The following is a 16,763-nucleotide window of genomic DNA, read 5'->3' on the forward strand; positions in this document are numbered from 1 at the left end:
GTGTTCTTATTAAACTTTTAAGATACTCTATGTCTTGCGATTTATACCACTTTTTAATATTAATTATTACACTTTTTTGGTACCCATCCATAAGCCAAATTTAAACAATAATGTTTTTTTGATATGTTAAACAATAATGTTGTAAATCATTCGGTCACTATTATAAGTAAAAATTAATATTTTAGATCATATACATTATTAACTGATTGAATCTAAAATGCAATGTTTTGTTTATAATAGTGATCGAATGATATACATATTTTTTAAGTTTCATGCGATGTTTTCTTCAAAAGAAGATAAAAAAGTTTCATGTGGTGTGTTTATCATTTCTTTTGCAAACTAAATAAAAAAATATTTCTTACTTTAAACTTAATTTAAACTCTTTCTAGAATTAATTTAAAATTTAAATTTAATTTCAAAATATTAAATATAAAAATAAAAATGTTGAATGTTAAATCCTGTAAAACTCTATATTGCCAAAGAATTCACTTTTTTTTAAGGGTAATTACTTTTTTGAACATATTGCAGTTTATACTTACGAAGTTTTACTATTGTTTAACGATTACTAATATCCGTCAGATAATTAGTTAGATATACAAGATGAATTGTCCTCTTTTTGATTGAATTTTCTCTTTACGTAAGAGATGGTGATTGATTATTGGATCTCACTTGTTAATTATTTATTATGTGGGGTATAGAAATTGAACCATGCATGGGTTGTATGGCCATCTCCACTTGAAATGTCGGGTGAAAAAATAAATGCCAAGTTATGCCAAAATTGAATTCCCATTAGTTAAGGATCTTCTAAACAAAACAACAAAAAAGGTTTGTCTAGAGAATACTTAGCTCCTTTTAAAAAATAGAAAAAGAAGGAGAATGCTTAGCTACATTGCAGCTGGTGTAGAACAATACAAACAATGCAGAAAGTAGTGTACCTCAGTATTTTCCTCTCCACAATCATGCAATCGGAGCTATTGGTGATCGTTTGAACTAGATTTACAGATTTATATAATTCAAGAAAGAAAGAAAAAAAAGCTTGAATCAAAGTTCAATTATGGACAGAATTATTTTAGTAAAGTTTCGAGCCATATAATTTTATTTTTTTTTATTTAATACTCAAATTCGTATTCTAAATAATAAACATTAGATAAAATAGATGATTATTTTTCTAATTAAATATCCATCTTTAAAATTATAAAATGTCAATCATGATGGTCGCTTTTGTTTACTTACATGACACACTTAAGTTAATATTTATTACTATCTCCATTTCTAATTATATAATTTTGTTTATTGCAAAAAAAATATGCAAAATATTTAGCGACTTTATATTGATAAATAAATAATCAAAGTAGTTGAAAAACTAATTAAATTGTTTTTTTTTTAAATAACCAAAAAAAAAATATTAATATGCATAACTTAGTTGACTGAGATAATGTATTATACATGCAGGATCAAGAGATTGAAATATCAAATTCTTCATTTATTCATCTAAATGGTAAAATTCTAGTCACTCTCAAGAAGGCTCTATATTTAAGAGCCAAGGTAGTATCAATATGTTGAACTCCATCGATGTCACATTGGAGATTAATTTGGTAACAAAAATTGGATCGTTTCATAGATTAATTTGTCAATAATTTAGTCTTGCTACAAAACTAACGAAAAACATTATTAAACTTAATCAAGGTTAATTTATAAACAAATTTAGAAAACATACTATAATTTATTATAATAAACTTAGTTTAGTTGACAGAGACATTATATTATTATATATGTAGAGGTTCAACTTATAATTCCGAAACAAATTTAGAAAACATACTACAATTTGTTATAATAAACTTAGTTTAGTTGACAGAGACATTATATTATTATATATGTAGAGGTTCAACTTATAATTCCGAATTCTCCACTCATTTAATTTATAAATTGAAAAAATTCTAACAATTAAACTGCTTGACGAAGAAAAAAGATATATTATAATTTTGATCGAGTGTATTTATTTACCCGTTCATAAGGATTTTTTTTTTTATTTTTTTTTTTACAAAAGTATGGTGTTATTTTATCCAATACTTATAATTTCGATTACCATTATGCATTCAATTTTTTTTTCTCGAAATATTTAATCCACAAGAAAATTTGTGAACATTAAGTTGGCTGAGTTCATTGACTAATGCGGTTCACTTGTTGGTTCTCTTCCCTTCTAGTTTGAAGACAAAACGAGAAGTAGAAAAATCCCAACCTCAAGCAAACGTTTGTATAATTTCTAATCTTTTTCGGCCATAAAATGACAATTAGACCAATTGTATGGCTGTTGTTTTATGTTTACAAGCAAGGAATCTTGAAGTCAAAAATGAAATAATACTATTTGTTTAGAGACTAAAAATGAATTTTATTATGATTTCTTTTTGGTTACAATGATAATTTTTTTTATTGATTGTAACTCCTCCTAATAACAGAAAAATTGTTCTTCCATAAAAATTTGCTTACTTCCAACTGCACTTTCGAAAATGCGTCTGTGTAACTTAAGTCACGTAGGTGTCAAACACAATGTGACTTAAATCACACTGAAATACAATCTGCGTAACTTAAGTCACACTAAAAACTCACACTGAACTCCAACATTGTCAATAATCCAGGAAGGCATTTCTATGTCTACCCTCTGTCAAAGGTTTGTTTAACAATGGTTATGTGATGTGTGAATGGTTTGTTTAAATAGTACTTATTTTGTCTTTTGATTGTATATGATGATGGTGAAAATTGTAAATTTTTTGTGTGGGTTGATGAAGCTGAAGAATTAGGTTATTTTAAAAATAATGGTGCTGGTCATGGAACACATGCAAGGTTGATGGAGAAGCCAAAGGATAGGGGCAGAGAAGAGGTTTGGAGGGCAAGGTTGATGGATAAAGTTAATTGTGTAGGAAGTGGGCTTAGGTTGATTAAGATATTGATAGGAGTATTTTGTTTGATTGAGTTGTTTAAAATGTTATTGTATTGCGCCAAGTCCATGTAATGTTGTAATGAAAAGAGGTTGTCAATGAATGAATCAAACCCTTATGTAAAAAATTTCAATCAAATTGGTCCTTGAATTTTCACAACAGATATCACTGTGATCCTTGGTGCATACATTTGCTGAACAAAGTAAAAAGTCAAAGACAGACACTTTGATTATAAAAATGCAGACATTTGCATACCATCATAAGACATATATTTGATGTTCATAAGTCATTACATAGACAAAAAAAATCATTACATAGCCGTCAAGTCATCAAATCATTTGATGTTCTTAAGTGATTACATATCCAAAAAAAGCATAAACTAAACAAGTCCAAAAAGCATTAATTAAACTAGTCTAAAAGCATAATTTAAACAAGCATCAATGCTTTGGAAATCATGGAGTTGGGATAAACTCCATGTATTGGGGTTGAGTAAAAGCGGATGACCCGTAATTTAGATTTAGAACTCTAATAACTCCAAGAGCAGTTGGAGTTTGTGGAGCAGGACCCCTCAATGGTGTTTGTTTATGCATGTCATTTGTAATCACTGGTCCTCTCATGCCATATCTCCTTGTACCCATTCCTTGCAAATAAAATCAATCATATCAGCCCTTAAATTATAACAAAATTCATCAAATTAGTCATCAAATTATGTCAGTAAGTCTCAAATCGATCTATAGTAAAGGGGTATAGTTGAAAACACAGGAAAAATTATACTGAAAAGTTAAATTTCAAATTTTTACCATTTCCATCAATTTAGTCCTTGTACACGTGGATGTCTTGTTGACACGTGTACAAGACAACACAACATGCAAGAGGACATATCATCACCACTAACGAAGCTTTTGGACGGAGGGACCATTTTGATGGACGTCTGTAAAATTCAGGGACTAAATAGTTATTTCGCAAAATTCAGGGCCGAATTTGGCCGGTTTTTTAAAATTCAAGGACGAATTTGAGGTATTAGTCAATTAATATTGCATGGGAAAAAGATATTGTGAGTTGTTTTACAAAATTGTCCTTAATAAATGATATGAGAAAGATAAATGAAGGAATTGAAAGAAGAGAAAGTAATAAATAGTTGAGGATATAATAGAAAAAATAACATTAATATTTCATTGGTATTATAAAGGGACATATAATTTGGGACATTTTTTTTCTTCTAAAGTGACATACAATTTGGGATGGAGGGAGTATTAGTACGAACCGCAACCAACGAAATTTGACGACACTTTGTAAATGGAGGACAGAAATGTATTAACAACTTTAAATAAGTGCATTTCGTGTTTTCGTTGGTGTATCCTGTCGTAACTTTTAGAATTTCCCTAAATGTTTACATGTTTTATAAATGTAGTTTAATTGTTAGATATCAAAAACATTATATGGAGGGTCGATGATTTTTTTTTTTTTTTGAAGGGATGGAGGGTCGATGTTTGAAATTCGAGTCTAAACCCTAAACCAAAAATTTATATTTAATTTATCATTTATGAAAAAATTCTAAATATTTTTGAGGTGTTTACAATATTCTAAAAATGGTTGCCAAAAAATTATTCAAAATTTGATAGAGACACATGAGTTGATCTAAAAACCTATAATAAGACTACAAAAGAAAAATATGAAAGGACTAAAAGTCAAATAAAAATTGATAACATGTGACCTAATGGGAACTTGTTAAAATAATCAATATACAAATATAGTCTTTGTAAACAAAAGGTATTTTATATGCTTTCAAATGGTTAAAAGACTGTTTCCCAAATAAAGAGATCAAAATTATGTATGTTTATGCCAAACTTTGCTAGCTAGCCAATCAATGCAAGAAATCCACCTACCAAAATGATAAATTATTATGCAAGACAAAATTTAAATACCCACTAGCCTATAATATTATGCAGAAAAATTGTACAACATTGCTCATGCCAGTATGCCACAACACCGACGTATAACGTAGTGGTAGATCAATAAAGAAAAGAAAATTCTTAGAAAAATTTATATTTTACGTGGTCTTCTAATGTGCGTTTTAAAGGTAGACTCTTCTATTTTTCGTAAATTTTAATAATCTTTGTTTTCATAATTTTACTATCATAAAATTCAGTTCTTAATTACGTTTTGTTTTTGACAATCATAAAATTCTGTTTTTACGTACTAAAATCGGTAAAAACCCACATTTTAACAATTATTGAGAGGTCTATACTAGTTTTGAAATTGTGCCTTGCATGCATATTACACTCAAATTCAACATATTTTAAATTTGAAAGGTCGACAAAAATAATTGTACAGGTTCTTCAGAATATAATAATTGTAGATAAGTAATACAATGCCATTAAATCTATATGAAAATAAAATTGGAGAAGAGTCTATATGAGCATAACTTATTTGATAGGAAGAAGTCTCCGTAAGTTTAACTTATATTAGTCTCCGTGATCAAAAGAAAATGGAATAAAAGAAAAAAGGGAGACGTCTAAATTAAATGAAGTGATTTTCTATTTATTTGAATAGAGAGGTAAAAGAAAGAAAAAGAAGTTCAAATTTTCTTACATTTCATATGGTCCATGAAAGAAGGATCCTTTCCAATTACTTTAATACTTTTTCTCCAAAAATGATGAGAAGTTTTTTGGTATATAACTCTACTCTTTATTCATTTTTGTCCATACTACTCTACCTTTTTTTAACAGATACTCCTCCCTTTATTTTCACTTCAATTAAAGGCAAGTGAGTTCAAAATATTTATAGGTGGTTCAATTCTAAGTCAATTGATCATTTCATTATTGTCTAAAGTTTTATTCAAATTTGGAATGACAAGGTTGGACCTCAAGATCATCTCATGTTGGTATGTGTGGGGTACAAAATCAAAAGGTATCCACTTATGACTTAATTATTAGGAAAAAAGTACCACTAAGGATCATATATATGATGCTCTCTAAATAGGTCTACATTAAGATTGCATCGTAATTTTATTGAGGAGTGTTATTTGAACATCCTTTAATTGACAACTCATGGGGACAATTATAATTTATAAAGAAAGAATAGGTATTTGCACGAAAATCAAAGCAATAGAGAGATAAAGTAAAAAATAGTGTGAGTATGAAAGAGAAAGTTGTAGCAAAAATTGTCACAAAATGGATGTTCAAATATCATTTCTCAATTTTATTGATCTTGTCAGACAGCAATTGCAACACAGAGATGGCCTTTTTTGACATATATTTTTATCATTTTTTATGGAGTACATATCCCTCCGTTTTGAAAGTGAATGCCGTTTAAGATTTTTACACACATATTAAAAAATACATTAATTAAAAGAAAGAAAGATGTAATTTTACCAAATTATCCTAATTAACAAAAAAAATCTTGAAAATCTTAAAAGACTACTTAGCCTTGTAAATTTTAAGATTTTTTTTAAAAGAATTGTTTCTTTTTTATAATTAAGATGAGTTTGAATTTTAATGAATTCATCACACAAATTTTTAAGATTTCAAAATACTTTTCCTTCAAAAAAAAAATGATTTCAAAATTCTTTACGGATTTATAAGATTTAAAAAGATCGTGTGAATTTTGTACACAAATTAAGAGTAACAAACGGGTGAAAAAATCTAATAAATAAATTTTATGGTTTGATCATAAAAGAAAATAACCTATACAATTTTTAAATATTTTAACAACAAAGCATTCTAACTTCAAATGTTCTCCTCCTTAAAAAAATAAAAAATAAATAAATAAAAAAAAATAAAAATCAAATGTTCTCTTAATTAGCATCTCCTATATGTGTGTGTGTGATATTATACTTGTCCTCAAATAATTAACATTTTATGATTCCTTCTCTTTAATTGAGATCTTAAAAGACTATTACTTTTGGATTAAAAACTTGTAGATTTTAAATGACAATGTGAGAGTATAATGACTTGTAACATTTTTAAATACTTTTATAATCAACATTTAAGATTTGCAAAAGAGAATTTTCATTTTCATTTTTAGGTTAAGTAAGTTTTTAGTTCCTATAAATATAGTGAATTTCATTTTTAGTCTTCATATAAAGAAGTGACATGTTTTGGTCCTTATAAATTTTTTCAATTGTAATTTTAGTCCTTGTTAAATTAAAAATTGTATAATTATGCTTAAACTGTTAAATGTTTAAAAGATTCTTATAGACATGTAAAGAACATTATAAAAAAACTATTTTACAAAAAATATATTTTTTAAAATCTAACGAATTAAATATGAATTTTTTAAATGCCAAAATTTCAAGAAAAAATTAAAGAAAATTTGGACCTAAAAATCAAATTTTGAACTCATTTTTTATGGAGGAATTTGTTATAATGTTCTAATCAAGTATGTATAAAATCATTCAAAAGAGTTTAAACATAATTAAATAAATTTTAATTTAACAGGGAGTAAAGCTATGTGTTGATTTTTTTTTAGGGACCAAAACATGGCACTGTTTTTTATGAGGACTAAAAATGAAATTCACTATATTTATAGAGACCAATAAATTATTTAACCTTTTATATTTTCTAATGTTGTTCAAAGAAAAATAATGGTCAACGATTGACAAAGAAAATATAAAAATACCATGAACACTTTTTTTAATATTCTCTTTAACATTTACTCTCTTATCATGTAAAATTTATGCAGATCCTACCATTTTATGTATATTCATTTCTAAAGTGTGGACTTCACAATGATTTATCTCAATAAAATAATGAATAAGAGAAGAGAGTTGAAATGATAGTATAACTACACTTCTCAAGAAAAAAAATAGCTAGGTATTTCTACATAAATAGCTTGGATGAAGTGAAAAACAACAATATCAATTGTGGGATTGTTCATGAGACAAGAAAATATTAAAGAGACACGAGAGAGAAATAAAAGCATAAAAGAAATGCCTAAATATGTATTTCATCCTTGTAATTAAGGGTCGTTTAAAAATTGGTCAATGTATTCGCTAATCCTTGCAAACTAGCCTTGCAATCATTAATCATTTAAAATTTCGTCCTTTGACCAACTTAATCACTGCCACACGTGAAATTCCAATTTTGCCCTTAAGAAGAGGACAAAATATTGAAGAAAGAATTGGAAACTCAGGGGTAAAATTGGAATTTCATGTGTGACAATGATTGTCACGTCATCAAATTAGTGACATGGCAGTGATTAAGTGGGGAGAGGGACGAAATTTTAAATGATTAAACAATGCAAGGGTAAATTGCCAGGATTAGCAATTACAGGGACTAATTTTTAAACGACCCCTAATTGCAAGGATGAAAACATATTTAAGCCTAAAAAAAATAATAAAAAAGTGCTCATAATATTTTTATTTTTTTATGGATAGAGAATAGATCAACCATTCATAAGAGTGCTAACTGATGCATAATTGCATATAATGCAAAATAGATAGCCTAAAATTTTATTTTTAAGTTTAGATAACCTCAACTTTAGACATGTGTATTTTTTTATGAATAGAATAAAATTTACAAGATGGCATAGGAAATTTAAAACGCTTTTTTTCTCAATGGCATGACCCATAAAAGAAGGGGTACGTAGTGGCTCCCTTTGTAAGGGACACTCCAAAGATTAGTGGGTTAAACTAAACAAAACCCCAGCATAATTAACGTAATGCAATGCATTGTTGTTTGGTTTATTTATCTTATTAATCTTCTGTGGTAGGATGCACAGAAGACTCCGCAGTTGCATCATCATCAAGGGAATCATCACCGCTGATATGATCAAGGACGAGAATAAATCCCATTGCAAAAGCAGCATCAAAACCAGGCTTAACACAAAGAGAGAACACTTCCTTCCCAAGCGTATTACCTGTAGTGGGGTCCACTTTACGATAAATCTCAGCCACAATTTCCTTCATCGCGTTAAAAACTTTGCAACCACGTTGAGAGAAACACCCTTCGATATGGTACTCCTCACCTGGGTTATCGTACACCTCCACTGTCACTCCCGCACGTGGTCGTCCGATCATTGATGATCTCTTCACGCTGAAGGTTGGTTTATCACCTTCCATTTTTTCACCTTTAAAGCCTTCCCACCGTTGATGCAGACTCGGCCTCTGATTTTCAATAATTTTCATAATTATATCAAATGAAATATGATGTGGCTTATTGATCTAATAATTTTTTTTTTTTTTTTTTTTTGTGTACAATACAATATTATTTTACTTGTGCATCATAAAATTAATCCGAAATAAATTAAGGAATCACTCTACCTCGAAAATTATACTATAATCATTCTCTAATAATACAACATATACAATGTTTTTAGTTGAAATAATATAATTACGAATGTAGGGTCTCGTGCATACCATGCTATCCTATGCAGGAGTAACCGTGGACTTATGAACATTATTTATAAAAAAAAGTAGTTAATATAATTTATATATAGCAAATAAACCAATGATTATTTTTATTTTTTTGATTACAAACCAATGATTATGTTTGTTGATAATAATCATTGAAAAGACCAATGATTATGATAAAATCAACCTTAAATCTCAATAACGTTAACAACATTGAATTCGATTTGCTAAGTGGGACTCAGTATAGGACAAAGAAATGGAAAAATGGAAAGATGGAAAGCTATATAGTAGGTGGTGGCGGCGTACCTTCCGGTGAACGGTGAGGAGGCAACGGCCTTGGGGATCCATGAGAATCAGCTCATGTAGGTCACGAGAATCAGGTCCATATGAGTCGACACGGAAGGCGACTTGACCGTTGCAATCATAGACGGTGAAACCATCACCGGCAAAGAAAAGAGTGGTTTTAAGAACTGTGTAATGAATCTCTTCTTTGAAGATGTATCCTTCTTGCACCACTAACTCTTCTTTCATCTTTTTTGCGGCTGAGTCAGAATCCATACAAAGGGACATGAAGTTTGGAAAATTGAAGCTAAGCTTTTGTTGCTTTTGGCATGTGAATGTGAATTATGTTGTGGGTTTCGTATTATTTGTAACGTTAAAGAAACAAAGTGTACTAACTAATCTCTTTGACGATATATGTTTATATACCCCACTTTGTTTTATTATTTTAACTCATCATAAGAGAAATTTAAAGATCGTCACGCCAACGACAACCATATAAAAAGAATTTAAATTTAAGATAATATATTTATCTTAAACCCTAAGTACGGTGTATATGAATCATTTTTTCATTTATATGTTGGTCAACATTTATCTATTTTTATCCGATTGAGCCTTTTAATTCACATTTGCATCAATTGTTTATTATGTAGGGTATGGAAATTGATACATGCATGGATATATGGCATGGCCATCTCCACGTCAAATGTCGTAAGCAAAAAGACGCGACAAGAATTTTTTTAAAATAAATACGACAGGAACTTTTTGGGTGAAGTTTCAAACTTTATTTTTGGGTGAAATTTCAAACTTTATAATTTCCTTATGATTGAATAATCAAATTCGTATTTGAAATAATAATTAGTTAAATAATAGTCCAGTATTTTTTTCCCCGAATTAGAATATACATCTTTGATCTTTGTAATTGTTAAACTTCTATCAAAATGGCCACTTCTAGCATGGAACCAAGGCTGATTCTGCTAGTAGTTAACTCATAATCCTCCATGGACGTATGTTCATGATGTCAGCATTAGAACTAATGATCCGTAAATACTTATGTCAGTGCTCTTTGAGCGTTGATATCTGTCGACGGTAAGCCTAATGAATCCAACTCATTTAAATCTTTTTTCAAAAATAATTTGTTACTTCTATTTATTTATGTGACACGTTAATTCTCTTCAAAACTTAACTCATTTCATGGACTAGTTTGTCGATTATTTAGTCACTGGATAATTACATATTGACCTTTGGTGACATGACAATGACGTAGAATTAATATGAAATGTGATGTATTTGTTAGAAATTTAGGTCTTAATAAAAACAGATATCATAAAACATGTTCAACGGTTATCAATCAATAGCGGAAGCAAAAGAAAACATTGAACATGATTATGATCGGATCTACGACATGTTTGATTTACCAAGGATATTAAGAATTAGGGTATTAGGAATACCTGGATAAAGCTTTTGTAGCAGCTCTCTCATCAACAACGATAACCAAAGAGAGGAGATGATCTGAAACACACAATAGAGTTAGCGGCGGCTGATTTGGTTCTTCCTCAACCGGTACCTTTATGCCTCAAGTTCTCTTCAGATGGGGAGAAGAGATAGTATTGCCGTGTACGGTGTATTGGGGACCATAGCCTCTTTTATATTGGATGGTCATTAGGGTTTTCCATTATTCCGTTAATGGGCCATCCGGACATCCACTCATTAAGTCCATATCAACTAATTATATATTTAATTAATTATCCAATTAGAAATCTAATAGCCTTATTACTTAATTTGATCACTAATCAACTAAGACTCACAATTGATAAATAGCTAATATAATTATTGTTACGATATGTGCCCACATAATGATATTGGAATATAATAAATCATAAAATATTCCAACAGTATTCAGCTATAATAAGACACGAGATTTTTAGAAAATCTTAATTACATTGAGTTTGATCGTCATATTGTACTAAGAGCAACCAAATAAATGAACTTGGAGACAACTTCTTCGTCCAAAATCTTAGGTTGTGTTTGAGTGTTTGGAGGGGAAGGTACGGCTTTGGAGCAGGGGAGTATAAGGTTTGATTTCAAAAATTTATTCAAACTCTTCAAAACCCTCCTCTAATATACAGTTCCCCAAAATTATGAGATTTTGTGTTATATATGAAGCAAGATACACTTTCGAAGTCCTTCCCTTCCCAATCCCTCCATTCTTTCAACTTTTTCTTTTCGTTTCAAAGTCCTTCCCTCTCTTTCTCGCATAACTCCCAAATATCATAAGACATTAAATATATGGTTTTCTAACTTGTATATGTTGCTCAACAATAACATATTAAACATTCTTTCAAAAAAAAAAACATATTAAACATTTTATTTAATGTGAAATTTCTAACTCACATTACATAAATCAAATAACATAAGTTAACTTTTGAATTATTTTAAAAGAAGAACAAATATTGTACCCAAGCCTTATATATTCACTTTTTTATCTTCTTAAAATATGAGCCATAAGAAAAATTGTGGACATTATACAACAACCAATTACAGACAGATATATTCAAAATTAAAAAAGTGAACAAGCATACACACATATATAACTCAAACTCGTTGATTTTACAAGTGAGGCTGAGTTCATTGACTTGATTTTTTTTTGGCTTAATGATAATTAGAAAGAAGAAAAAGAAAATGTTAAGGGGCCAAAATCCATAACACAAGCAAAAAAGTTTGTATAATTTCATCTTGTTTTTTTGGCTAAATGATAATAAAATGATATTTAGAAGAAAAAATAAAATCTATGGTTGATGTCCTAATATCCAAGCAAGGAATCTTGAGGCCAAATATGATTTTTTTTATTTTTTTATCGAGAGGCTAAAAAAGAATTTACCATGATTGTACCAAAAAAAAAAAAAGAATTTACCATGATAATTATTTTATTGATTATAACTATTCATGTTAACTAGGGCACACTATGTTTGTACGGACTGTGGACCCATGTTGGGCCAACGGTCTGCAGTCTGCACATGCAGAGGCCATTTTATACTTTTGTTACCTTTGCTTTGCTGTGTTGATTTGAAGTTAGAACTCTGACCAACTGCTCTGCTGGCTGCTGAATGCCGACTATATATATAACCGTTAATTTGTTTGTTTATACGGACCCTGAAAATTTGTCTTTAGTTTACGTGTTTTAACTTATAATTTGTCTTTAGTTCACGTGTGCTTTGGTTTAAGGGTAAAATCCGCGTGTTACTGTTACGATTAATTTGCCAAATTAGATAAAATATCATAAGTACCAAAATTCTTCTTCAGGATTTTTGAATAGTGGAAGCACCATATATAAAAAAAATCCGTATTATGAAAACTTTCAATGATTTTCTTATTTTCAATATCAGTAGAAGTATCTTTCTCTATATAAATAACTAAACAATCATTTAACCGATTATTTTTCATTCGATTTCACATCCAAATCTTGATAAAATTCATATTATCAAGAAAGAATTTGAGATATTTGATGATATGTAGGCAAAAAGAGAAATGATTTATAATAAGTGAGGACAATGAGGTAAAAATATCAACTATTAGTACATTATACGACAAACAAAAAAAAAAGTTTCTGAAATTTTTATGTAGGCAGAAGCCCACACATTCAACAACGTACATCCGTCCCAGCCTCCAAGAAATACAAAAGAATATATTTTTTATTTCAAACTTAATACATCTAATTATTAAAGAAATATTTTATCATCTTATCTTAAAGGCTCTATATATATAAACACATTTTTTTTTTGGGTACAAAATATAAACACACTTAAATAAGCCTAAAAAATATAAAGTATCCAAGTTTAAGTTGGTCCACTAACCGGCCTAATTATTTTACAAAAAAAAAAAAAAAAATCCCGAATTTTTTTCCCAACAGAAATATGTTTTGACATTTTCTATTTGAAAAATATATGTTTTTCTCCTACAAAGTTACCTCGAAAAATTATTGGATGAAAGAAAATGAGACAGAAGCAAAAAAAATAGAAATAATGATGACACTATCCATCTACCGAAGCTAAAAATTCTCACCATATAGATTACTAGTGTATTTACTCGGCGTTGTTCGGGTTACATATATTCAAGAAGATTTAAATATTATATTATGATATTTGTAAATAAATTTATCACGGATTGGAATATGATGAATATCTTAATAAATACACACAAATATAATAAAATATATCATATTATAAATACTCGTAAATTTATAGATGCACATACAGATAAAATTAATTGGGTTTAATAAAAATATTAACACATATATAATAAAATTAGCCTTTAGGAATTTGTGTTATTTCTGTTAATTAAAATATTAGGAATTCAATGAAAAAGTTAAGTAAAATATTTAATAGATAAGATCAAAAGTTTGTTGAGATATTTATGCCAAATTAAATATTAGTTTTAAAAAATAAAAAAATAATAAAAATATTGCGAATATACGTGGAAGTGACACGTGGCATAAAAAAAACCTTACTTTATATATATACTATTGATGAGTAAGAGTTGTAAGGGATTTTTTATTTTTTTTTTGAGAGAGATTATAAGTAAGGGATGGTAAGTGAAACTTTGAGATTTGGGATTTATTTGAGACGGCTATATTTTTGGTAATTGTAAAAAAGTTAAGCCATTTTTTTTACCGTAGATTAAGTCATTGAGGATTAATTACACAAGAATAAAAGGAAAACGAATAAGTTGCGGCGTTATATTTTTTAGGATGACAAAACCAAATCTCGTAAACACATTATTTATGGACCTATGAGATAAAATATTGTTATGCATGATCCTTTGAACTTTATGTAAAAAGTGAACAACCTCTGGTGTTAGGAAGCAAAAAAATGTTAAATTCAAACGGTATAAAAACATGTTGATTGTCATAACACGTTTTTTCATGTTTGGCCATCTTACTTGACGCGGCTTTTAGCGTTGCATGTTCTAACGTAAAATTGCTGACCCCTAATCCCACAAACGGTGAAACCTCAATCAATTTTACACACATATTTTCATCCTATCCATTCGTACATCAAAACATCCGCAGACCTAAGTGTCAATTAATATAATAATTTAAAACTTTCTTCAACGAAAGCATCCAAATGACTTGCCAAAAGCAAGCATTCCATTAGCTCAGCATATATTGTGATGTTGATTCTACAGAAAATAATGTGTATAATTTTTTTTCGATTATATAAGTTCCGCAAAAGCTTTAACCTCTTTTTCTATCAAGTAATTTAATGATTAAAAATTCACATTAAAGTGAATAAGTAGGGTGTCTAAAAATCGAATTTTGGCCATTGCATATATTATGCAATGTCTCATTAACTGTGATAAGCTCACGGGAACGGAAAAATTTTAATCTCTATAAAACCAAAAACAAAAATCTAAGCCTTGTTATAATGATATCAAACATTGTAGAGACACTTTATGTGCGACGATATAAATCTTTTCAAAATTCGAATTTTAGGTTTAGTTTTTCGTTGTTTTGATTTTGAGTTTTTGGTTTTTAAAAACTTATATTTAATTTGTTATTGCTTAAAAAATATAAATTTTGTGTGAAAATTATAATATTTTAAAACATAGCTGTCAAAAATCATTCAAAATTTGAATGATACAAATGAATTGACCTAATAACAAGGAATAGAACTATCTCTGAACGAAAAAATATTAATTTTTCAATGATAATACAAAGTTAACTTATTTTTTTATATATAATATATGCTAAGATAACATTAAAGAGAAATATTTTAACCCTTTTCTAAAATGTCAATATTAGAAGCAACCAAACTAAGTTTATCAATATAATTAGTAGTATATTTTACATGGGTCATGTTAACTTGTGCCCTTAGAGCACATGTTAAGCATTAAATTCTTACCACTAATGGTAAGCATTAATTGAAAAAAATTAATATTAACTTTTTTTAGTAATAAATTAACAGAATTTTCGATACATAATTTTTATTAGTGAAATCCATAACATGTGCCCTTAAGGCACGAGTTAACATTTTCCATTTTATATTACGTACCCAATACCACTTCTTCCACGATCACAAATTGCTAAAAGTCGTGATATTTAACACGTCAAACACACAAAAGTCCAATGATTAGAACGGTAAACAGCCCGAAAATAGATTCAAAGGAAAAATCTAGAGTTTTTTTATTGTCAGATAACCTAGTGGCTAGAATTCACCTTATAAGGTGAATAAATGGGGTGTCCGAGGTTCGAACCCCGACCCCTGCATATAATAATGCATTGTTCTACCAACTGAGCTATATATGCTCACAGGACGGAGAAAATCTAGAGTTAATCTATATTTTTTTGTTAATGCTTCAATTTTCAAAGGAAATGAACCCTATTAATCTATCTGGAGAGTTCGACCGGGAGGCAAATAATCTGATCTATAATTGTTCTATTCAAAATCGAACATGTTTTTTTAAACATTTCGTCATTGGTGGAGATCATTAATCACTTGAAACAAATTATTTGGTTATTAATCTATATACTCTCTACTGTTTATTAATCCCCCTGTTCCACAAAACAAATCATTCTAGTAAGAATTGTATCATTTTATATGTTGTTTTATAATATTAAGAAATATTAATATGTTTTCTTAGTCTAGTATTTGATTTAACCCTAGACGTATGATAAGGTGTATTGGAGTCACTTGTCAGTTTTGGAGTATATGCATTTCTATTTCTTTGTCCTGTTCTTTGCACATCTTGTGTTTGACTTTGCAAGTTCAAAAAAAAAAAATTGGATTTTTTATATCGACGTATCATTTATGATTTATTACTCTATATATATATTTTTTTAATTTATCATTTTCATATCATTTATAAATGATAATCTTATAAAATAATTCATAATTTTTTCCATACAAAATTGATTATATTTTCTAATTTATGGAAAATTATCAAAGTAATTTATATATAATTTAAGACGGAGGTAATAATTATCAGACATGCACATGATAATATAATATTTTACACATGAGAAATGCTAAGATAAGTTTTTAAAATAGAATTAAACAATAAATATTGTATTATAAAAAGATAAGTTTTTAATGAATGCACAATTTTTATGGTTAAATTTCTTTATTTAGTTTCTTATTTTGTGCATTTAGGGCACAACTTAGCAAGATCATTTACACATTCATAATCAAATGACATCG

The 16,763-nt window shown here is 28.6% G+C and overlaps 1 protein-coding gene across 1 annotated transcript; it reads right to left on the bottom strand.

Moving 5' to 3' along the window:
* Positions 1 to 8,345: 8,345 nt before the first annotated feature.
* LOC11432519 (protein LURP-one-related 12) lies at positions 8,346 to 9,965 on the bottom strand. The gene is made up of 2 exons (XM_003597857.4): positions 9,595 to 9,965; positions 8,346 to 9,042 (listed from the first exon to the last, which is right to left on the bottom strand). The coding sequence occupies exons 1-2, from the start codon at positions 9,856 to 9,858 to the stop codon at positions 8,632 to 8,634; spliced, it is 675 nt and encodes a 224-aa protein (XP_003597905.1). The 5' UTR covers positions 9,859 to 9,965; the 3' UTR covers positions 8,346 to 8,631.
* Positions 9,966 to 16,763: the final 6,798 nt, after the last annotated feature.

This window comes from Medicago truncatula, chromosome 2, assembly GCF_003473485.1.
Source record: "Medicago truncatula cultivar Jemalong A17 chromosome 2, MtrunA17r5.0-ANR, whole genome shotgun sequence".
Lineage (NCBI taxonomy): Eukaryota > Viridiplantae > Streptophyta > Magnoliopsida > Fabales > Fabaceae > Medicago > Medicago truncatula.

Excerpts from the sequence above, each read along its gene's own strand:
- LOC11432519 (XM_003597857.4), bottom strand. The coding sequence starts at position 9,858 with ATGTCCCTTTGTATGGATTCTGACTCAGCCGCAAAAAAGATGAAAGAA. Across the intron at positions 9,043-9,594 it reads TCCTCACCGTTCACCGGAAG|AGGCCGAGTCTGCATCAACG; the intron begins GTACGCCGCCAC and ends ATTGAAAATCAG.